A 24,555-nucleotide genomic window follows, 5' to 3' on the forward strand; every position below is an offset into this window, starting at 1 on the left:
AAATTCAGCTTCATTGCTACCGTGGCAGTCAGGTAACAACCCATTTAGGATTTACTGTGATAAAACACAAGAGCAGCCTGTGCACCAATGACGTTAACCCACCATTGAGCCCATGACAGACTTGTACACTAATACCCCTTTCACATCGCACAAATAACCCGGTATCGACACGGCATATTGCCGTGTCGACACGGTTCATTGTGCGATGTGAAAGCACTCTGCCAGAATTAGCGGGTCGCCTCACCCGGTAATTCAACCCGGTATAAAAGAAGGATTATACCTGGGTTAAATACCGGGTCAGGTGCAGTGTGAATGGGAGCCGCGTCGATGCGACACTGTTCCCATTCACAGCATAGGGAGAGGTGGCGCAGGAGATGAGCTCATCTCCCAGCGCCGCCTCCAACCCCGCCCTGCTGCTGCTGCGCCCCACCGCTGCTATGGCAACCGACCCGGTATATTGCCGGGTCGAAAAGCCACCATAGCAGAGCAAATGCCGGATCCCACCCGGTAAGGATACGTTTCTCTTACTGGGTGGGATCCGGCATTTGTGATCTGAATGCGGTATAAGGTTGTTTGATACTGCAATATGAATATAAGAAACAGAATTAGTTCATACTAGGTATTATACAAGTATTTTAATTAGTGTGCATTACTCTGAGGAATACATGTTACATAATATTGTTATAAAGGTACTTTATTACATAATTTAATGAAATTATAACTGAACTAATGTGAAGTTACTGTAGAGAAGTCTTCCGTAAAAAAAAAACAAATATTAGAGTACACTGGATAAGATTACACACACACATTCTGGGTTAACAGGGGCCTGCTTTGCTAGGAAAAGAGGTTTTAAGATGGGAAACTTGCCTCTCTGAGGTGAGAACAGATCCGAAATACAAGAGTTAATAGATTTAGATAATTCCCTCACCTAACACATCTCACCTAAACCAATGACTCCCGACTTGTCAAGTGCAAAATCTGATCCAAAGGCATGCTTGCCTGGTTTATCCAGTTATATGATGTGACACTATAATAGGACTGCACAGGAGACCACAAATAGGTTTAACTTGATCAGGGTCGGACTGGCCCACAGGGGTACCAGGGAAACCACCGGTAGGCCCCACTGCCTGAGGGTCCACTCCTTCCTCTAGGGATTAGGTTCCAGACTGTGCACTTGTATTATACATGGTAAATATTTAGCATTACACTGCACAAGACTATTGTGCATTTCAAGCCTCTGTGGAGGCTGGCCACACCCCCTTTGTAGGCTGACCACACCCCTAAGTATGGGCCCCTTTCATTGCATTCTCCTGGTGGGCCCTTCATACCCCAGTCCGACACTGAACTTGATAGACAATTGTCTTTTTCCAACCTTAGTTACTATGTTACTATGACACTTGTAAGACCCACGTCCAGCATGTGTGGTAAAAGCAGTAGGTTTTTATTCACTGCATCTCAGTAACCACTGCACAGCAAATATCAGGTCTTTCACAACCAGATCTGGATGATAGGTCGACAGTCAATAGGTCAACCACTAATGGTCGACATGCATTAGGTTGACATGGTCAAAAGGTCAACATGGCAGTAGTCAACACAGCATATGGTTTACATAATTTTTTTTTCCTTTCCATACTTTACTTTACCATCCTCGTGGACTACGATTGGAAACAGTAAGCTTTGCCGAGTGCAGTGGTAGCGGAGCCAGGGACCTTGCTTGAAGTATGCCGAGCAAAGCGAGCCATGCAAGGGGACGTGGTGCACTGATTGGGGTTCCTGGTAATTTTAGGGAGTAAACAACACAAAAATAATAATGTTGACCCTTTCCTGTGTTGACCTTTTGTCCATGTCGACCTTGTGCATGTTGATCTTTTGGGGTTGACCTAGACACTGTCAAACTTTTCAGGTTCGACCCAATGATCCACACCCTTCACTGAGCAGGTTACAAATATTTTTCAAAAGGGCCCTACACACTTAAAGATTATCTGTCCAATCTGGCTGATTGGAAAGAAAATCTGGCAATGGCTGGGAGCAAATGACAATCAACAATTTGCTACCAAAATCAAGAAAATGGACAAAAACAGTTCAGATAAATTGGTTTAATAAAACAAACTTAACCAATTTGTCTTAAAGTCCATTTTTGTCTGTTTTACAATGTTTGAGAGCAAACAGTCAATTGCCATTTGCTCCCAGACATTGCCAGATTTTCTTTCCAATCAGCCAGATTGGACAGATAATCTTTTAGTGTGTAGGGCCTTTAGAATAAAGCAATCATAGTAGTGGGGTTTTACCTTCTGACTCAGCCAATGTACACAAGAACATGGTTCCTGCAACCCTGACACTAAACCCCTTCTTACTCAGCTTATCATCTGGCCAATTTGTTCAGCATCGGGAACCCTGAATCTTGCCCCAGGGGAGACAAGCTCTCAGGTGCTGATTATTAACTAGCTGCTGATCTCAGAACATATGGTAAAAAAATTGCACATCAATAATAGCGCTAAGTTGGAAATCATGTGATAACACCACTGTGCACAAAGGTGAGCATAAGAATGCTAATTCACCGTGGACTGAAGTAGATGTCCTTTCAGAATCCTTTTATATATATATACACAGTTCTCCTCCTCCTGTGAGCTCGTCAGTTAGCAGTTGCATGGGATCCTGAGTCTGCAAAACAAGTGACACCTCTCCCCTTCTGTGTGAGGGATTCTTTAGAGGGACAAAGAACATGGAATAAAAACAGCATATATTGGTATATCACCAAACAGCAGTCCTTGGTCAGGAAAAACTTGAGTGTCAGATGGTAAAGAGCGTGGAAAGCTGAGCTCCGGATGTCCACAGCCACATCACCCAGGTAGTTCCGTCAAGGTAGCAGGTACACGTTCAGAATACGATAGCCAGGCTTAACGCGTTTCGGACGATACAACGTCCTTCGTCAGAAGCATGGCTAATACACAGGGCTCACACTATTTATTCCCTCTTAATGAGGGATCTCCAGCTGAAACCGATTTCCGCCAGCCGGCGCCGCCGTTATCTTCCGCCAGTGTATGCACTTCAAGTGCGGAAGCGGAAGTGACGTATGCGGTTCACCGCTGGCCGGAAGTTGCAATGTTTGCGTTCCACCGCTGAGATTATTCTTCTCCGGCTAGTACAAAGGGTTTTACTCTTCCGGAATTGGTATTTAGGTGAAAAGGTCCACAATTAATGCGTCCACATATCAAAAAATCCAAACATGTAAAATACAAAAAACGAAAAAGATAATTATAAAAACACATAATAAAATATGTAATCATAAAAAATACACATAATAAAATATGTAATCATAAAAAATACATGAGTGTACAATACAGAAAGGAAGCACCAACACCCACACTTTTAATTGATGATTTCTAAGTTAAGAAGCATTTTAATTCGAATTCACCGTTCAGGCCTCCCGGGAAAATCGTTCCCAAACGGTGAATCCATCTCATTTCTGTCTGTGACAGTCGTCTGTCCAGATCTCTTGTTCTCCATTTCGGGAGAACTAACTGGATCCCACAGAAAGTTTTCAGAAAACATTCTTTTGAGTTATGCTGCTTCTTAAAATGTGAGGAGACTGTATGGGTCTCCAACCCCTTTCTGATATTGTAAATATGTTCCGCCCATCTTGTCTTGGCACAACGGGTAGTTTTACCCACATAAAAGAGTCCACATGTACATTCCAAAATATAGATGACATTCTTTGAGTGGCATGTAATGAACTCTTTTATGGGGTATGTATGGCCTTGCACACTAAATTCTGTTATTTTTCTAGTGGGTGATTTGACAGTTCTACACATGAGGCACTCACCGCAGCGGTGGAAACCCTTGGTTCTCACACTTTGTCTTGGATTGGTTTCCACACTACTGCTAACTAATTTGTTTTTTAGGGCTGGTGCCTTCCTGTAAATGAAATCAGGTTTTACAGGGAGTAACGGTCCCAAAATAGAATCTTGTTTCAAAATGTTCCAGTTTTTACGAATTACACGTTCAATTCCTTTTGAACGAGGTACTATATTGACTAATAAAGGCCCAAGTGTACCTCTCATCATTGGGTCTTCCATTAATCCTAGGTGTCAATAAGGAATCTCTTTCTATACTATTTACTTTGTGTCTGGCTTTATCTAAGGATTCACTCGAGTATCCTTTCTCTATAAAGCGTTCGGACATTTTGGTAAGTTGTTGTTCACACACTTGCATATTAGAACAATTTCTTTTTACCCTTGTGAACTGGCTGAAGGGGATACCATCCAGCCAGCTCGAGTGATGCAGACTGGTTCTTTCAATAAAGCTGTTGGAGTCCGTTACCTTCCTGTATATCTTTGTATTCACCTGTTTATCATCAACGTAAATGCTTAAATCCAGAAAAGAGACTTCCTCCCTGCTCTTTGTGAATATCAACTGAATCGACATGTTATTAAAATTGAGAATCTCACAAAACTTAGTCAAAGGAATCTTTGACTAAGTTTTGTGAGATTCTCAATTCTAATAACATGTCGATTCAGTTGATATTCACAAAGAGCAGGGAGGAAGTCTCTTTTCTGGATTTAAGCATTTACGTTGATGATAAACAGGTGAATACAAAGATATACAGGAAGGTAACGGACTCCAACAGCTTTATTGAAAGAACCAGTCTGCATCACTCGAGCTGGCTGGATGGTATCCCCTTCAGCCAGTTCACAAGGGTAAAAAGAAATTGTTCTAATATGCAAGTGTGTGAACAACAACTTACCGAAATGTCCGAACGCTTTATAGAGAAAGGATACTCGAGTGAATCCTTAGATAAAGCCAGACACAAAGTAAATAGTATAGAAAGAGATTCCTTATTGACACCTAGGATTAATGGAAGACCCAATGATGAGAGGTACACTTGGGCCTTTATTAGTCAATATAGTACCTCGTTCAAAGGAATTGAACGTGTAATTCGTAAAAACTGGAACATTTTGAAACAAGATTCTATTTTGGGACCGTTACTCCCTGTAAAACCTGATTTCATTTACAGGAAGGCACCAGCCCTAAAAAACAAATTAGTTAGCAGTAGTGTGGAAACCAATCCAAGACAAAGTGTGAGAACCAAGGGTTTCCACCGCTGCGGTGAGTGCCTTTTGTGTAGAACTGTCAAATCACCCACTAGAAAAATAACAGAATTTAGTGTGCAAGGCCATACATACCCCATAAAAGAGTTCATTACATGCCACTCAAAGAATGTCATCTATATTTTGGAATGTACATGTGGACTCTTTTATGTGGGTAAAACTACCCGTTGTGCCAAGACAAGATGGGCGGAACATATTTACAATATCAGAAAGGGGTTGGAGACCCATACAGTCTCCTCACATTTTAAGAAGCAGCATAACTCAAAAGAATGTTTTCTGAAAACTTTCTGTGGGATCCAGTTAGTTCTCCCGAAATGGAGAACAAGAGATCTGGACAGACGACTGTCACAGACAGAAATGAGATGGATTCACCGTTTGGGAACGATTTTCCCGGGAGGCCTGAACGGTGAATTCGAATTAAAATGCTTCTTAACTTAGAAATCATCAATTAAAAGTGTGGGTGTTGGTGCTTCCTTTCTGTATTGTACACTCATGTATTTTTTATGATTACATATTTTATTATGTGTATTTTTTATGATTACATATTTTATTATGTGTTTTTATAATTATCTTTTTCGTTTTTTGTATAATTACATGTTTGGATTTTTTGATATGTGGACGCATTAATTGTGGACCTTTTCACCTAAATACCAATTCCGGAAGAGTAAAACCCTTTGTACTAGCCGGAGAAGAATAATCTCAGCGGTGGAACGCAAACATTGCAACTTCCGGCCAGCGGTGAACCGCATACGTCACTTCCGCTTCCGCACTTGAAGTGCATACACTGGCGGAAGATAACGGCGGCGCCGGCTGGCGGAAATCGGTTTCAGCTGGAGATCCCTCATTAAGAGGGAATAAATAGTGTGAGCCCTGTGTATTAGCCATGCTTCTGACGAAGGACGTTGTATCGTCCGAAACGCGTTAAGCCTGGCTATCGTATTCTGAACGTGTACCTGCTACCTTGACGGAACTACCTGGGTGATGTGGCTGTGGGCATCCGGAGCTCAGCTTTCCACGCTCTTTACCATCTGACACTCAAGTTTTTCCTGACCAAGGACTGCTGTTTGGTGATATACCAATATATGCTGTTTTTATTCCATGTTCTTTGTCCCTCTAAAGAATCCCTCACACAGAAGGGGAGAGGTGTCACTTGTTTTGCAGACTCAGGATCCCATGCAACTGCTAACTGACGAGCTCACAAGAGGAGGAGAACTGTGTATATATATATAAAAGGATTCTGAAAGGACATCTACTTCAGTCCACGGTGAATTAGCATTCTTATGCTCACCTTTGTGCACAGTGGTGTTATCACATGATTTCCAACTTAGCGCTATTATTGATGTGCAATTTTTTTACCATTCGTCCTATTTTTATGTGTAATTGGATGCACATTTGTGTACATTTTTTAGCAGCTTTATTGGGTTTGTTGCGCACTATTTTCTGAAATCTACTTTCCTTTGTTGATCTCAGAACATAACAAATCCTGGACTGGACCTGCAATATACCCTATACCCAGGTAACAAGTATGTCCCAACTCATTCTGCACCTGAAAACCATTCTGTGCCAACCTACTCAGCTGTGGGCCCATGACCCTCCTGCCACATACCTTCCTCCTGTGCTTCAACATCTTTGGTGAAGCTGACAGACTTCCAGGCAAACTTAGCCTTTTTGCCTACCTGAATGTTTCCCCGCCTTTGTGATCCACTTCTTTCCTTTACCTCCCCCTCCCTAGATTCACCATGGATCTCTCCAGATGAACCTGAGATGTATACTGTTGGGACAAGGCGTTTGCATTACCTTGCATTCTTCCTGACCTATGTTGTACCACAAAATGAAATGGTTGTAAATGAATGCCAGAAACCAATGGGTTTCTCTGACAGTATTGGCTTTGGTGCCTCAATAAAAGTATATGTGTGGGATTTAAACCTGTATACGATATTCTGGAACACTTTTATTTCTGAGCGTATCATGATACTGGGGAACATCACTCACTGCACTGGATGGTGGATTTGTTCTGTGGAGAGAAAAAACGTACCTGTTTGAATTTCCAAGTATCATATACCTTTTCCTTGCTAATACCAGGCACAAAAAGTTCACCTATCTGAGAACGCGAGATACACTCAAAAAGTGTTCCAGGATATGGGTTTAAATCCCACACATATACTTTTATTGAGGCACCAAAGCCAATTTGTCTGATAACATGAGATATGCTCAGAAATATGTGTCCAAGATTGAAATATACGGGTATAGACCCCATACATATACATCCGCTAAAGATACGTCCCTGATGAAGTCTCTATGAGATGAAATGCATCGGGTATTCTATCTTGTTCTGAAGTGACCTCCAATCTACAAATATTAGAGGGAGGATATCATAAAAGAAGCTTTTATGTATCTGTGCAAATATCAGACCTCCATTGTATATGTATAAGGGCTGATATTGAAAACATCCCATACTTATATGAACACTGTTGATGCTCATGTTTTATTATTTATTACATTTTTAAATAAAATATGTTTTGGAACTGATTGTTCACTTTATGAAGTTAAAAAGGCTATGTCAAACGATTTTTATGCAATTAAAATAGGAAAACCATACTAGTTCCTTAGGGCGCCATTTACACTACTGTTTTGTATATTGTCCATCCCGGCTCTGTCTAACAGAGAGCTTAAGTGGAAGAGAGCAGCCCATTGCTTCATTCTGTTTAATTAATATACTAAACCTTAAGCACAACAGGGGAGTGTGCGATCTATATATCAGTGGGGCAACACTATATATGAATTGATAGATGGATAAAGAGAGAGAGAGAGAGAGAGAGAATTCGACACACACACACACACACACACACACACACACACACACACACACACACACACACACGTGGTCAGGATTTACATTTTTATTTTACAATATCATACTTTTTTTCTTGCTGGCTCCAGCGGCTTCTCAGTAATAGTTCTCATTCTTTCAATGGAGGTCTCACCCCTCCAATGCAGACTGCACATCCGCAGACAGCTCACCCCATGTCCTGTGACTATACCTCCTCCTTCCTCTCTCCTTCCATTCCCAGCATGCCATGCATGCTGCCCAGCAGTGATGTGCGGTGGGGTGAGGTAGGTGAGGCAGAGCCTTTCCTGCCACACTAACGTTTGTGCCAATGTTTTCACTATATAAAGTACATGGAAAATACAAAGAGTTTGTTTGAAATATCTTCTTTGCATTATTCTAATAATTTTTATAGCCAAAACTCTGGAGTAAAAAGTCTATGGCAGGTGAGGCGGTGCCTCACCTGCTTATCTTTTCTGCACGTCTCTGATTAACACTAACCAAATTTCCAGGAGTTTATACTGCTGCACCTGTGTATAATGCCAAGAAGTATGCTTTGGCTCATATATTGCATGGAATTCTGGCTCTGGTGCTAGCCAGTGGCTCCTAAGCCATTTAGCTCACCGCACGTCCGTGTCCAGCTGCTGCCAGGCCAGATGAGTAAAGACATTGACACGAAGGGTGATGAATGAGCTCATCACCCTGCATTGATCTGATGATGTCAGAGCTGCCGTATCCCCGCTGGTGTTCCCCCTCTATCACTGCTGTAGCGGCCCACAGCGCAGCATTTTATGCATCAGGCTGAGTGTGACTCATTATATGCTGGTGACTGTAGGCCCATTCACTGTCCGGGCGAGAGTGGGCAGGCGCTGTCAGGTTGATGGTGCCGGCAGGGTGACTGCAGCTGAGCCGCGCTGTGAGCAATTGCCCTGGTGGGTCTGCGGCGATGGAGGGCTGCAGTAGTGGGGGGTCACCAGGCAGAGTATGCAGCATCCAGGAGCCGGAGGCCATGGTCTGGGTAATCAGTGTGCAGCAGTAGGAAGCTGCTGCAGTGAGTCTCTGGTGTAGTGCTCAGTTGCCAGAGCTCATTGTCCAGAACCCAGTGTGCTGACTATTGAGTGCAGGTCTGTCCTCAGTGCAGGGGGCTACCATGTTGGAGACCAAAGCCAGGCCAATTGTGTTCACTCTCTGTGTCCAGCCAATCCGTGGCAGTCTTCCTTTATAAAAGGAGGCTGGTTTAGAGTGATGGTGTCAGTGCTTCATCTTACTTTCACAAGTAAAGGTGCTTAGTTTTGAGCTCCTGGTTACTCCTAGTATCCTGTTCTCGTCCGCTATTGCCCAGTGGTTACCCCTTCGCTGCAGCTTCTTGTTGCCAGCCAGCCCGGCTCTGCTCGCGGGGCAACCTCGGGGTCCCTGACTGTAGAGGGGATCCAGGAAGTAATCAGTATTCTTCAGCCTCGTCTTAAAGTAACAGCCACAGTATTCAATTCTTCATTCAGTATTCTTCAGCCACATCTTAAAGTCACAGCCACAGTCTTCAGTTCTTTAATCAGTAATCTTCTTAAGTTCTGCTATTGGATAACCCCAGTCTTTGTGAATCATTGTTATTTCATTAAATCACATAAATATATCTTCCTCATCGACTTCAGTATTTCCTTGTACTCCCCATCACATGAGAAGGAATTACATTCAGCCTCCTCGCCTTTCCCCTCCTCAGGCACCAGTCTCCCAAGCCCAACCTCAGTCGGATTTCCAACACCCGCCTTACGTGACACACCCCTAGATCCGCCCCTGGATACAGGGACTAGTCTGCTTGCTAGCATGTAGCTAGGGATTTAATATTTTCTTCTACTAGGGAAAATGTGACTGTTTATATTCTTTTGACATCTCAGCTGACTTGATAGACACACACATCATCCTAAATTGCTATATTATAAATATAAAGCAGAGGTTCTCAAATGCGGTCTTCAAGGCACCCCAACGGACCAGACAGGGGAATGTTAAAAGAGGAGCGGACCTGTGTGCAGACTCCATATGAGCACCATCCTTTTCACAGCGCAGTTCCGGAGACTAATTTCACTTCTGCGCATGCACGGCGGACAATTTGGCTCTGATGTTTGCAGTGGCTGCAGTGCCCTATGTGGGATTCCGGAAAGGTTAGTATTAACACATGGGTGCAGTGTGTGAGGTGTGGGCTCCCCTGGACCCAGTGGCCCATGTTTATTGCACACATTGCTCTCATTATAAAAACACCAATGGGTCCATGCTTTAGATTTATCCATGCTTGGCCACAGGTGACTTAATTAGCACCTCAGTCAATTTTATTTAATCATTAATTATTTAATCAAATTTACAACACAGTGTTATACACTGCCAGAGTTGAGGTATGTGCACAGACATACACTACTGTACACAAATATAGGTAAGAGAGGATGGTTCAACAAATGTATTTCCAACCTACCAGGCTGTGATAAAAATAGGAAATCTGCATATCCTTGATTCATGCCAACTTCAGTCCTCAGTTGACAAGAAAGACATTTATGGACAATCTTCCTTGTGGTTTACATGTCCGCTGACCTCACACAGCATGAAATCATTGTGCTCACAACTAGCTTCCCCTCATCACAGCCCTGTCCCCTAGCTGTCACAGTCCACCCTCTCTGTCCACTAGCAGTCACAGCCCGAACTCTATTCCCTACATGTCACAGTTGGCCCTATGCCCAATAGCTGTCACAGCCTGTGCTCCTATTCCGTCACAGACTGCCCTCTGCCCCCTACCTGTCATATCCTGCCCTCTGCCCCCTACCTGTCACAACCTGCCCTGTGCCATATGTGTTTTATTTATTCACTGTGAGTCCCCAGTCCATCCCTGCCTGCCCGACTTTCACACCAGTGAGGTTAAAATCAGTGCGGACACCAGCCTCCTTTCCCACAGTAAGAGATTTATATGCCCACCATTAAACAGGAACTGCATATTATGAACTATTTGCAGTACTTTAAATAGAAATCAGTTTGCACTACTTTGTAACAGCACTAAGGTGCTGCAAGAAGATGCATTAATGTACATGGTTATGTGATTATATGTTTATATGTGGTTTATTTATGTGATTTATTAAGGATTGTGCTTAACTGTGACCATAAGCCATTTGACTTTGTAGAACCAACATATGATGCTTTGAAATAATGGTTTTAAGAGTGTATACAGTACACATTTTAGACTCTTATTAAATAGTTTTTTCTTTAAACAACTAGCTTTTGGAAATTTTTGGTTTTGCACTTAAAGTACACTTGGGCCCAGCCGTGGAGACAGACAATGATCACAATGGTCAAAGTTTTTTTTATATGCATCCAGGTTTTTCAGTCTTTATGTTGGTCTGGCTTTTCTAGGTGGGGTACCAATTCATGCCCCGCCCACGTGGTAGCTCGACCCATAATATCCATAGTGAAGGGTGCCAAAATCTATGGGCCTAATTCAGACCTGATCGCACCAGCAATTTTTTTCTGTATTGAGCAAAACCATGTGCAGTGCTGGGGGGGGGGCAGCTATAACATGTGCAGAGAGAGTTAGATTTGGGTGCACATGGTTTTGCCCATTAGAGAAAGATTTTGCTGCTGCGATCAGGTCTGAATTAGGCCCTATATTTGATTACCCAAAAAAAAATAGGCTGATTCTGGCCCTGTTTGTTACCAACAGAACCTTTTTTGTTGGGGGGTGGGGAGTCACTAGAAGACAATGGTGAATATGTTAAGATCAATTATATACCATCCCAGGGACTGTACACATCACTACCTTTCTAGAATGTACTTAAACCATGGCAAGGACTGATATGGAGTCTTTAAAAGAAAAGGAATATTAGTGACTATAATCCATGTTTATGACAGTGGGTGTGTATTTTTTGTGTGTGTCTTGTTCTTGCTGTATGTGTGTTGTGGCATTACACGTTCTGGCAGACCCTGCCATCATGGTATTGTGGCATAAGTATACAGGCATCTGCAGTTCTACACTGAAGTGCCAAAAGTCATGTGATAGCAGTATTAAAGGTAATGGCAGGTGGCACCACAGTACTGTGATGACTTGGAAATGCCTAGACCTGCATTATTTATAATCTGACATCTCGTAATGAATACCAGATAGGCAGACATTCAACATTCCTTGATCTACTGTGTGACGTGTGTATAATACTTCTGTATTAGCCTAGGGCGGCTGGAACCCTTAATCAGGCCCTGATGGTGTGGCAACCACGTTTGCCCAACATGAACCCAATTGAGCATTTATGGGATGTGGTGAAGAGATCCATTTGCACCCAAGACCCTACTAATATCAAGGAGCAGTTGGAAGCTATTCAGATGGCATTGGTCAATATCGCTCCAGAGGTCTACCATCCACTGGAAGTGATACCACGTCGAGTTGATGCATCTTGCCAAGCTAGAGGGGGTTCTACACAATACTAGGCACCAGGGCCGGACTCCCTATCTGGCCCTTCTGGCCAATGCCAGAAGTGCTGATGGATTGATGTGCCAGTCTGGCCACACAGAGAAACCTGGGCTAGTTGAGCAGTGCAGCCTCCTGGCGCTCTGCTCAGCAGCCAGCATAAAAAGACTCGGGGGGCATTACACAAGGCCAGGCCCACATGACTCATGATATGTCCCTTTAAGACATGACCAAGCCCCCTTTTTCGGCGTGCACACACAGTACACTGCCCAGGCTGATTAAGAGCGCCTGTCCATCCATGCTAGACACCTATCCCATGTCATTTGGCATTTTAGTGTACGTGCACCAGCATACACATACAATTAATAGCTGTCAGTGCTTGCTGTGACCAGTATTGACACAAACAAAAATAATTTTTACATAATTTATCACTTTTACCCCAACCTCAACATCAAGGATGTTGAGAAGGTCCCGGTGCCAAATTGTGTGTGCGTAAACTATTTGTCCAGGGAATTTAGCCCTGTGAAGAATATTTGCGGTGGGATGTAATGGGGTCCGAGATCATCAGAGGTGCAGGGTGTCGGCCGATCTTGCACTTTTTTTAAAGGGGCAATTACTTACAAGACATGGTTTTACATCCCGGAATTCCACTTACTGAGATTCCCTGCATTATCAACCCATCATATCTACCCATTCACTAGGAAGTGGGCGGGATGCAGGAGATCTGTTGACTCTTATGGGGGTGTGGGGGACTATCTCACAATTTGGGAGTCGCCCACAACTTCTGGGAGAGTAGGCATGTATGTTCAAAGGATGAACTCTGGAGTAGCACAGAATTGTCATTGTTGAATTTTGAGCCGTGTTACCAAGGAATAGGATCTGTACAAAATCAGAAAAACACAGTTATGTAAGTGTGGTAGAACAGACATTTGCCTAATTAATCTAAAACTTACCAGCACAGTTTATCAGTGTACATTCCTGATCAATATTACAGAATTATTCTTAGGATGCTCCAGGCAGAACTGTACTTCCTAGGGACAGTGGACCCATACTCTTGGTGTGATGTCATGAAGTCACGGCTTTAGGTGGGTCAAAGGGGCATGGCCTTGTGGGGAAGGGGCATGCCCCTGTATTCATGCCCAGCACTCTCGGAAATGCTGAACTGCCCCCAGACTCTCCCCCTTAGTGCATAGTTGCCGAGTGCATGTGTGCAGGGCATCTATTTACCTGCTGCAACAGTGAGAGTTCACCCCTCAACTGGAATAGAGGGACAGTCTCTGATAAATTACACAGCAGCTGGATTGCCGTAAGTTACATATCCTTGAAACCTACTATAAACATCAAAAGGTTGACAAAGCAGGCTAGTCACATAACTAAATGCCTCAATAGCGGGGAATAAATATTACATGCATACTACATGCAGATGCAAAATATTACACCACTAACATAACCGTAATGATTTAATTTTTCTTTCCTTAAACTATAACAGTTTCATATGAATTAAGAAATACTCTTGTGAATTTGATCACATCCAGGGTTAAATTTTACAGTATATCTGTTATAAAGTGAGATTGTTCCTGAAAGCTCCCAAATGATATAGCCAATTAATGTAATAAAATATTTTATTGCATGTTATGACTACAAGAATATTTGGCTATACATTATTGGTATTAACAATATAAAATTGTGTGAATAGAAAATATATATTAGAAAACAAGTGTTCACGGAGCATTGTGCTCTCTGCACACACCAAGAACATACCTTCTGTAAGGCTGACTGACACTTCCTCATTCTATTTTCCTTCCTTGTTTAGGTTTCACTTAGTGCAGTGATTTTACCTGTGCTTGAACATACGCAAAACAACAGTCCTGTAGCTTCACTGCTAACACAGCAAACATGGCATATTCCTCTCTCCTGGTCTTCTCTGTAGCAATGTATCTGAGTGCTACAGGTGCTGTGAATCCTGGCTTTGTGGTGAGACTCACACAGAAAGGACTGGATTATGGTATGTGATAAAATCATCTGAATGTAGTTTTATTTCATGAATAGGCGATCATTAAATAGGGAGTTAAGAGGATTGTTTTGAAAAGACAAAAATAATGCATTTATTTAAATGTTTGCAAAACCTATTAATCTGTGTATGGTTTATTATGCCAGTTTGTGTATTTGCTTATGTGAATGTATATTTGTACAGTATATTCCAGTGGGGAAGCAGTTAGCTTCCGACAGATGGGATACCGAAGGACGCCGCAATCCTGGCGTGTAGATACCGACGCCGCACGGGATACCGCCGTCACAATACCGTTACTTCCATCCAACGGGACAAGTTGACGTTCTGCCGCTGGTGGGGGTATAAGTTTAGGCAGAAGAAGGGGGGTTAGTGTTAGGGTGCTGAGCCGGGAAGGTTAGAGTTAGGAACCGGGGAGGTTAGGGTTAGGCACACAGAAGGGGAGGTTAGGGTTTGGCATCAAGCGAGGAGGGTTAGGTTTAGGCAGCGGGGAAGGGTGGGTTAGGCACCACCAGGGAGGGTTAGGTTTAGGCACCCACAAGGGAGGGTTAGGGTAGGGGGCAGAGAAGGGTTAGGAAACTTTAGAGGGGGCTGTCGGGATTCTCATGGAGGGGATGCCACTGTCAGTATCCTGACCGCCGGCATCCCGTCCATCCAAATCATACTGAACCCTTCCAGTGTATTATTGTGTATTTATGGCCACATGTGGTTGCTAAAATGTTTAATTGGTTGAAGCAATTCCAATATAGGTTCAGTATATGAGATCAACAGTGACCATGTTTATTATGTCGACATTCACCATGTCCACACTGATGACATGTCATCATTGTCACAATGTCAGTGATTCAGTTTTCAGGCATACCTAACCCTAATGCTAACAGCTAACCCTAATTAATAAACCCTAATGGCAAAATTTTCACTATGTCGATATGTTCTCAATGCTGACATGCAGGACCGGATTAAGCCTTTGAGATGCCCGGGGCACTTGAGACAGGGGGGCCCCGGTGGAAGGTGGGGAGTGTATATAAGATTGTACATAACTCTCAACATGTCCCATTCCAGGATGGACAAAATGCTCTCTACCTGGACTTCCCTCTTAATATATGATTGGCGTCACCTGTGTTGAACTATTTAATTGATAAGAAAGGTATTTCAACACAGGTGATTACAATCACAAATAAGAAGGAAGTCCAGGTAGAGAGCATGTTGTCCCTACTGGAATGAGTCATGGTGGGAGGTATAGATTGTGTATATTACATTTAAACCAATGCTTTAAACTAATAGATTAATAATGGCTTGGTAATGTTTATAGCTCCACCTAATTGAAAGATAACTCTTATATAAAATTGTCTTGTAGAGAAACAAAGACAACTTAACCTTAAAATACACATAGAAAAATAAAATAATTTATTTTGTAACATGCAAGAATAGCAGCAACCTCTGTACTACTTACACGCTGGGACAGGACTCAGGAGGACTCTGTGTGTCTCTATCTTTAGACACAAATGGTTTAGTTGCATAACAGTTTACACAAGACTCAGACACCCAAGCAGGGAAGAGGAGAAACTGGGATCCCTGTGTCACTTATAGCTCTCTCCACCCTCCTATCTCTCTCTGGTCAGAAAGCTCTATCAGTAGCTCATGATACTCCTGTGTTTATGCCTTCAGTGCATACTGTCCTGCTCACATTCTGTCTGCTGTTTCTGCTCCATCTTAAGAGGGAAAGCTATTGATGTCAGTGTGCTCTGGTCGGAGGTGGGCCCCCTGACAAAGGGGGGCCTGGGGTACAGTATGCCCTGCATCCTGTGCCCCCTGACAAAGGGGGTCCCGGGGTAGTATGCCTACATATTAATCAATATCATAACTGTCGTCACTCCAGTATTGACATTATAGATGTTGACATAGTAAATTTTTACATAATGACTGCATAGCCATTATACTTTTGTATCACCTTGTACACTTAACCAAACCTTTGAAGGTTCCCAAACTATACCATTACCGTCCAGATTTTAAGGATATCCATGTATGAATCCAGATGATTAAATAAAATTGACTGTGGTACTAATTAAGTCACCTGAGGTCAAGTATGGATGGCGGAGTTTGGAAACCTTTGATGTAATTAGCTCTGGCCAATTAATAAGAGTTACCCTAATGCTCGCCAGGCTAGTCAGTGGTAAAACAGTGCGCGAGCAAGCTGCATACTGGCTTTTGTTTATACACTGGAACTAGAAGCCTGGACTTCAGCTTCCATTTCCAGGAACAAAAAAGAATAACAAATGTTTGTTGAAAGTAGAAAGTGAAAATGATAAACAACCCCCAACAAATAATACTTTTTTCTTTTTAAGAATAAAGCATTTTTTCTTGAGGGCACCTTTGCTAATAGCTTTCTGAGATGGTGCTATCAATTGCATGACAGTGGGGAGCATAGCAGGAGACCACTGTTCATGGCGAAAGCCAGCTATAGCCAACAATAGTCATTATCACCAGAAGGGGGCTTGTACAGGTAAGTAGCAGACATACATCCTGGGGAAAAGGGATTGATTTGATAAACAGAATCCTTCCAGAAAGGTATTTGCCTCCTACTGCAAATGGGAAGAAGTTAGCTTCCCAAAGGACAGGATCCCAGTGGTCGACATACCAATCCCGAGATCCCGAAGGAGGACGCAATCTAGATACCGACGCTGCGCTGGATACCGGTGTCACAATACTGACAGCCAGCATCCTGATCTTCCTAACAGCGGGTTAGGGGTTAGGGCAGGGGACAGAAGAGGGTTAGGGTACTATAGAGGGGGACTGTCGCGATTCTGATGGACGGGATGCTGCTGCAGCTATTCTGACCACCCGTCCATCGGGAAATCATACTGAACCCCTGCAAACACTTGAGGGCATATTCATTTATCCACAGGGGTTTTTAATTGTCAGCCCTGTCCTGTTCAGTTAGCTGTGGGAACCCTGTGCACTAATCCACAGATGGTGGAATGTAACTAGGGCTGGGTCTAGAGCAAACGGAGCCCAGGGCAAAAATTTCCTTTAGGCTTATGCATTAATATTTTTACTGACTCACTTACACTCTACACTATATAACTGACCCCTCCGTACCGAACACTACATAACTGACCCCTCTATACCCTACAAAAAGAATCTGCTGTTCTCTCGCCTCTTCCCCCCCCCCCCCCCTCCCACTTCCCACACCAACTCTCTCGCCATTCTCTCTCTATTTGGGAATTGTAGTCATTAATGATGAAAATAACAAAAACAAGATACTTTATAACACATATTCTGTGTCATAAGTATCTGCTTTATATTATATTAATCATTTTAACATTTCAATTAGGCTTGGGAGGCACCAATAGTAGTGCCTCCCGTTGACAATGTGGTGGACCTAGCTGCAAGCAGTACAAGCCATTTAAAAGAAGATGGAGAGGCAGCACTTATAGAAGTGCCTCGATGACAGGGACATGCTTTCTACCCACATGAAAGTGTGCCCCTGTCAGTGAGACAGATGTGATTGGACAGTGGATCCATCATTGGATACATCTGTCCAGTGATGGATTCGCTGTCGTCACTGGGTGAGTAGAAGGCTCATGTGGAGGAACATGGCTGCATTAGCGACGGCGGGACTCAGCGGGGATAGCTAGCATGGCAGCAAGCCTGGATCCAAGAGGATCCAGTCCCTGCCTGTCATTTGCTGAGTTCCAATTTCAAAAATGGCACACTAGCATCATTTTTTAAATCTAAGATGGCCACCATGAGCCAATCACTGCTCACCGCATCATCCCACTGCCCCTCGGGACTGGCCAATAAAAGCCAGCAAAAGGCAACGGCTGACAGCCGCCAGAGGGGAGGGAGCATGCAAGACCTCCCAAAGACAGACGACGTCGGAAGCTCTGGGGAGGCGGTGGCCATGCAAAAGAGCTGCTTAAAGGCCAGCGCCCGCCCCCACTAAGTGAAGACGTCAACAGGGGCAGGTACTGTTTACCTGGGCCTTTTGGAGGGTCCTGCTGATCCCCCCCCTCCCCCATTCCCCATTGTAGACAGCACTTGCAGCGGGGAGAGAAAGGAGTGACTGCTTCAGGAGCATCCTCTCTCCCCAACCCAGCACACATGCTGCGTTGGGGAGAGAGGCAGCTGCAAGAAGCAGTCACTCCTCTCTCTCTGGCTGCGTGATGTGCGGGGTGGTGGTGGTGGTGGGGTGATCAATCGCACCTGCTGCCGGCGCCCATCAGCCCCTATGTCGTCGCCCCCCAGTTCGGAGCATGAGGCTGCTATTTTTTAAAATATTTACTCAGGAGGGGGGCTGGCCACAACTCTCTGCATTGGCTATGCCCCCCCGTACCTGGGCCCGGCACAGCAGTCGGCGCCCCTGGCTGTGAGACCCTGAGCCAAGCCCTAACACAGCTTTTAACAGCATCTTACAGGTGCAGGTACTAATTAGCCGCTCTAAGGCTGAATGCCTTGTGGATGGAGCCCTCCCTTCTCTCTCACACCAACAAAAGACCAGGGGTGGTCATTCCAAGTTGATCGCTCGCTAGCTATTTTTTGCAGCGCTGCGATCAGGTCAAAACTCGGCAAAACTGATCGCAGCGCTGATCGGTGCTGAGCAATGGATTTAACGAAGAATCCATTTGCACCGCCGATCCCAAGGAGATTGACAGGAAGAAGGCGTTTATGGGTGTCAAGTCAACTGACCGTTTTCTGGGATTAGTTGGAAAATCGCAGGCGTGTCCAAGCATTTGCAGGGCGGATGTCTGACGTCAATTCCAGGACCAGACAGGCTGAAGTGATCGCAGTGGCTGAGTAAGTACAGACCTACTCAAACTGCACAAAACTTTTTTTGTACCGCTTGGCTGCACAAGCGTTCGCACACTTGCAAAGCGAAAATACACTCCCCCATAGGTAGCGACTATCTGATCGCAGCGCTGCAAAAAATAGCTAACGAGCGATCAACTCTGAATGACTCCCCAAAAGCTCTCAGCAGAGCAACCACAAACATCTTCCAGAGGTAATATACATACTCTAGGCCAGAAACCTGGTACAAACATGTCTCCCATTTATCACTTTACCAGTGCCTCTATCACAATATATACACATATATATTAGCCATATTTCTTTCCTTATTTCCTTATTCCCAGGTACAGTGTGAATACAGTCTACCTGGAAATTTCCCAGGTCCAAGGTGTAGTATGAAAGGGGGTCTAGCAAAATCATACCTCCCAACATGACCCTCTCCAGGAGGGACAGAATGCTCTGCTCCTGGACTTCCCTCTTAATTTGTGATTGCCGTCACCTGTGCTGAAACACCTTTCTTATCCATTAATCTGTTCAACACAGGTGCCAGCAATCATACAGAAAGGGAAAAGTCCAGTAGCAGAGCATTCTGTCCCTCCTGGAGAGGGTCATGTTGGGAGGTATGGCAAAATACGTGGTTTTTGCTGAGCTGAAAAGCTCTGTTCTAACTTCTAAGCTGGGAAATTCCCATGTTGTATAGTAATTGCCTAACCAGTGTGTTGTAATCCTGGGACATGAGTCACAAACAATGTGCACTCACACCACACTTGCCTACTTTTGAGAAAGCATTTCAGGGAGATTGTGAAAGTAACACCTATCAGCGCGGGCGCGTACGGCTACATCTGAGAGGCGTGTCATGAAAATGACTTACATCTAAATGTAAAAGAGTCCCAATGTTAGAAAGATCTAATTATTGAAGAAAAGACTGATATTTTGCAGGATTTATTTGTGTATTGTGTTTTGCAAGAGGTCCCATATACTGTGAGTGGCCATAGGGATCATTGGCCCTCATTCCGAGTTGTTCGCTCGGAGTTTTTCATCGCATCGCAGTGAGAATTCTCTTAGTGCGCATGCGCAATGTTCGCTCTGCGACTGCGCCAAGTAACTTTACTATGAAGAAAGTAAGTTTACTCACGGCTTTTTCATCGCTCCGACGTTCGCATTGTGATTGACAGGAAATGGGTGTTACTGGACGGATGCACGGCGTTTTAGGGGCGTGTGGCTGAAAACGCTACCGTTTCCGGAAAAAACGCAGGAGTGGCCGGGGAAACGGTGGGTGTGCCTGGGCGAACGCTGGGTGTGTTTATGACGTCAGCCAGGAACGAAAAGCACTGAACTGATCGCACAGGCAGAGTAAGTCTGAAGCTACTCAAAAACTGCTAACTCGTTTGTGATCGCAATATTGCGCATACATCGGTCGCACATTTAAGATGCTAAGATTCACTCCCAGTAGGCGGCGGCTTAGCGTGTGTAACTCTGCTACATTCGCCTTGCGAGCGAACAACTCGGAATGAGGGCCATTGTGCCTTAGTTATAACCAATGCAGGGAAATGGCTCTAATGATCCCATTGTAATGTATGTATCTCTGATTTATTTTCCCCCCAAGAATGTAATAGTTGCATAATAGGGATAAGGTGCAATCCGGGAGATTGGGGGACTATTCAGGGAGTCAGGGAGATTGCTGCTATTTCAGGGAGTCTCCTGCAGAATGTGGGAGGGTAGGCAATTATGACTCACACTGACATAATGAACACATGTATTTGTGTATTTAGCCATTAACCCAGCCTGGTACTAATGTACGTGGATAAATAATATGTGACATGACAACATAATACTTAGTACTGTAGTAAAGGGAGACATTAGTAGTCCCAGATCTAGACACATCATTGAATGTTCTGACATTAGGTGTGGGCATTTCACAACAGTCATTTCTCCCTGCAAGTTGTTTGTTAACTGATTTGTATCCTGACATTTACAGAATGATGGAGACTTATGTGATGCACACGTCACCAGAGACAAGTGGGTTTTATTCTTGAGTTTATGTGCTGTTTATATGAGGCATAGGTGTGGCACAGAGACTGTTACATCGAAAAATATAATAGAAAAAGATTTGTTTTTGTGCATTAGATTCACACATCTTTATGGAAACCGCATGGGATGCAGAATGTCAGTATACCGACATCGGCATCCCATTCGCCAGAATGACGGCAGGGGGGGGGGGGCGAGTGCAACAAAGCACCTTGCGGGCTCGGTGGCGAGCTTAGCTCACAACAGGTTCTATTCTACCTCTATGGGTGTCGTGGACACCCATAGAGGTGGAATCACTTACTTCGCCAGTATTCCGGCGGCAGTATAGTACCCCTGTCTGGAACCCGGCGACAGTATCCGATGGGCAGTAAGTTGACTGCTTCCCATCTTTATACTATATACATTGTTGTAACATATGAAACATAGCTACAAAACACTGAAAAACACAAATACTACATGGGGATGGGAGGGGGAGTACCATTGTGAATGTTGGAGCAAAAGCAAGCTTTGCAGTTCTCACTCCTGATGAGATGGGACTGTCTACAAGGGAATAGGATGTTGTCAATGCCCCTTGTTCAGGAACGGAAATGTCACAGAGAGGGGCTATTATTCAATATTACGGTCTGCTTGAAATAGTCAAGCAGCAGTCCATGGATTGTAACAGACACACAGTGGGTGATGTATCAAACCTTAAAGAGGAATAAAGTGGATAAGTTGGCAATAGTAACCAATCAGCCTCTAGCTACCATTTATCTAGCACAGTCTATAACTGTGGTAGGTAACATGTGGTTCGCCAGCTGCTGTGGAACTACACCTTCCAGCATGCCCTACCACAGTTTTAGTATTCTCTAACATCAAAACTGTGACAGGGCATGCTGGGAGGTATAGTTCCATAGCAGCTGGAGTGCCGCAGGTTGCCTACCCCTGGTCTATAAAATCAGAGCCGGCCATAGGTATAGGCAAACTAGGCAATTGCCTAGGGCATTTGATATACCTAGGGGCATCAGCAGCTTCTGCTGATTAAAATGATATGCGGCATGCCTATATTCTGTGTGTAGCATTTAATATGCAGACACAGCCACAGTCTCACACAGTATATTGGCATGCTGCATATCAGTTTAATCAGCATAAGCTGCTTGTGCATCCTAGTCACATAGCAATGCAAATAAGATGCATTTTCATTTAAAAAAAGGTGCCCGACGTTAGCATTGAAGCAAGATTTGTGAGGACACATCTGTACCCAAGCAGAGGCAGAGGTCACAGTGTTAGTGGCAGTGTGAATGCTGTGTGCATGTGAGTGGGTTGGTTGTGCAGCAGTGTTCGGAATATCTGTAAGGATCATTATGTGTGTCATGTAAAAATGCATTAATAATGTGCAACATTTGTAAAGGGCCACTATGTGTGTCATTATGGCCCTCATTCCGAGTCGTTCGCTCGGTATTTTTCATCGCATCGCAGTGAAATTCCGCTTAGTACGCATGCGCAATATTTGCACTGCGACTGCGCCAAGTAATTTTACAATGAAGATAGTATTTTTACTCACGGCTTTTTCTTCGCTCCTGCGATTGTAGTGTGATTGACAGGAAATGGGTGTTACTGGGCGGAAACACAGCGTTTTATGGGCGTGTGGATAAAAACGCTACCGTTTCCGGAAAAAACGCAGGAGTGGCCGGAGAAACGGGGGAGTGTCTGGTCGAACGCTGGGTGTGTTTGTGACGTCAAACCAGGAACGACAAGCACTGAACTGATCGCATATGCCGAGTAAGTGTGGAGCTACTCTGAAACTGCTAAGTAGTTTGTAATCGCAATATTGCGAATACATCGTTCGCAATTTTAAGAAGCTAAGATACACTCCCAGTAGGCGGCGGCTTAGCGTGTGCAACTCTGCTAAAATCGCCTTGTGAGCGATCAACTCGGAATGAGGGCCTATGTGTATAAGGGTATTAATTATGTGCGGCATATGTGTAACAGGGTACGACTGTATGTGTGTCATTATGTGTATAGGGGCACTAATAATGTGCAGCAAATGTATAGGGAGCACTATGTGTGTCATTTTGTGTATAAGGGCATTAATAAGTGCGGCATATGTGTAAGGTACATTATTTGTAAAAGGGCATTAATACAGGTTGTCATAATGTGTAAGGCGCATTATGTTTATAAGGACATTAATGTGTCTCATGTGTAAGGGGCATTACTGTGTAGAATTGTGTATAAATGCATTACTAATGTGTGACATTATGTGTATAAGGTGCTCTACTATGTGGCGTTGCATATAGAAAGGGCACTACTGTGTCGTCTAATGTGAATAAAGAGCAAAAGGGTGTGGTGTAATGTGAATAAGGAGCAATTCAGTGTGATGTAATGTGAATAAGGGGCACTACTGTGAGGAGTAACGTTTATAAGGTAAAGCGATACTACTGTGGGATGTAATATGAATTATGGACACTATCGCATGATCAAATGTGAATGAAGTTGCAGTACCGTGTGGCGTAATTGGAATTTGGGTTACTATTGTGTGGCTATGCCCCTTCCCAGCAAGAATATGCCCCTTTTTGGGCTGTGCGTTAATTGTGCTAACTGTTCCGATTTAAAATATAGGGGGTACAAGGACTGCTATGGGTGAGGGGTGATGGTGCTGGGAAAGAGGGGCAAGGTCAGGGGCAGAACCAGCGGTGGTGCTAGGGGGCACCAGCCAAAATCTTGCCTAGGGCATCATATTGGTTAGGGCCGGCTCTGTATAAAATGACAGGAGCTTATTGTCTGGTAGTAGTATATTTGTCTCCACTTTAGCTCTCTAAAAGGCTTAGTATATCTCCCCCTAATTATTTTACTTAGTAAACTACTCAATACATATTGTGGTGAGAGGAGATGCCTCTCACCTAAATTACCTACATTCCTGTGGGATCAGCTCCCTCAAAGGGAGGCTAAAGTAAAACCTGTTCAGTCTGCACTAGCAGTGGAGGTTTGGAATTCCGGGTTTTCCAAGCGGCACAGATCCCGCAGGAACTCATCACTAAGAGACAGGAAGGATTAAAACTCTCATACACCCATGGTTCTGTGCACAGATGCTAATAAGCAGCCAGTTAGTAAGCCGGAGTCGCCCTCGTGCCAGGGGCTACAGGCCATTGCAGAAGACTGATCACTAAGCACTTTAGGGCTGGGACATGATTTTCCACCAGTTTGTTTGTTTAATGTGCCAGGCCTGTGTCTATGCATGTTAAAGTGCAGTGTCTGCTGCCATTAAAGACACTGATTCACCGTGAACCTGCCTGTCGTGAGTCCTCATTTCTACAACCCTGTTATATTCTTCAAATCATTAGAGGAACAATTTGGAAAGAAGGCCAGCTATGGAGTACGCTGTTCC

At 44.0% G+C, this 24,555-nt stretch overlaps 1 protein-coding gene across 4 annotated transcripts in view; it reads left to right on the forward strand.

Moving 5' to 3' along the window:
* LOC135055850 (bactericidal permeability-increasing protein-like) overlaps positions 1–24,555 on the forward strand; it is a 203,603-nt gene that overhangs the window by 100,250 nt on the left and 78,798 nt on the right. Inside the window, exon 2 of one of the 4 annotated variants that reach the window (XM_063960386.1) lies at positions 14,181–14,372. In XM_063960386.1, the coding sequence (XP_063816456.1) occupies positions 14,264–14,372 (109 nt within the window). In that variant the 5' untranslated portion in view covers positions 14,181–14,263. Of the gene's footprint in view, positions 1–14,180; positions 14,373–24,224; positions 24,544–24,555 lie in introns of those variants that run through there. The other 3 variants (XM_063960385.1, XM_063960388.1, XM_063960387.1) reach the window with 3 other exon arrangements.

The sequence above is a fragment of the Pseudophryne corroboree genome, chromosome 3 (assembly GCF_028390025.1).
Source record: "Pseudophryne corroboree isolate aPseCor3 chromosome 3, aPseCor3.hap2, whole genome shotgun sequence".
Taxonomy (NCBI): domain Eukaryota; kingdom Metazoa; phylum Chordata; class Amphibia; order Anura; family Myobatrachidae; genus Pseudophryne; species Pseudophryne corroboree.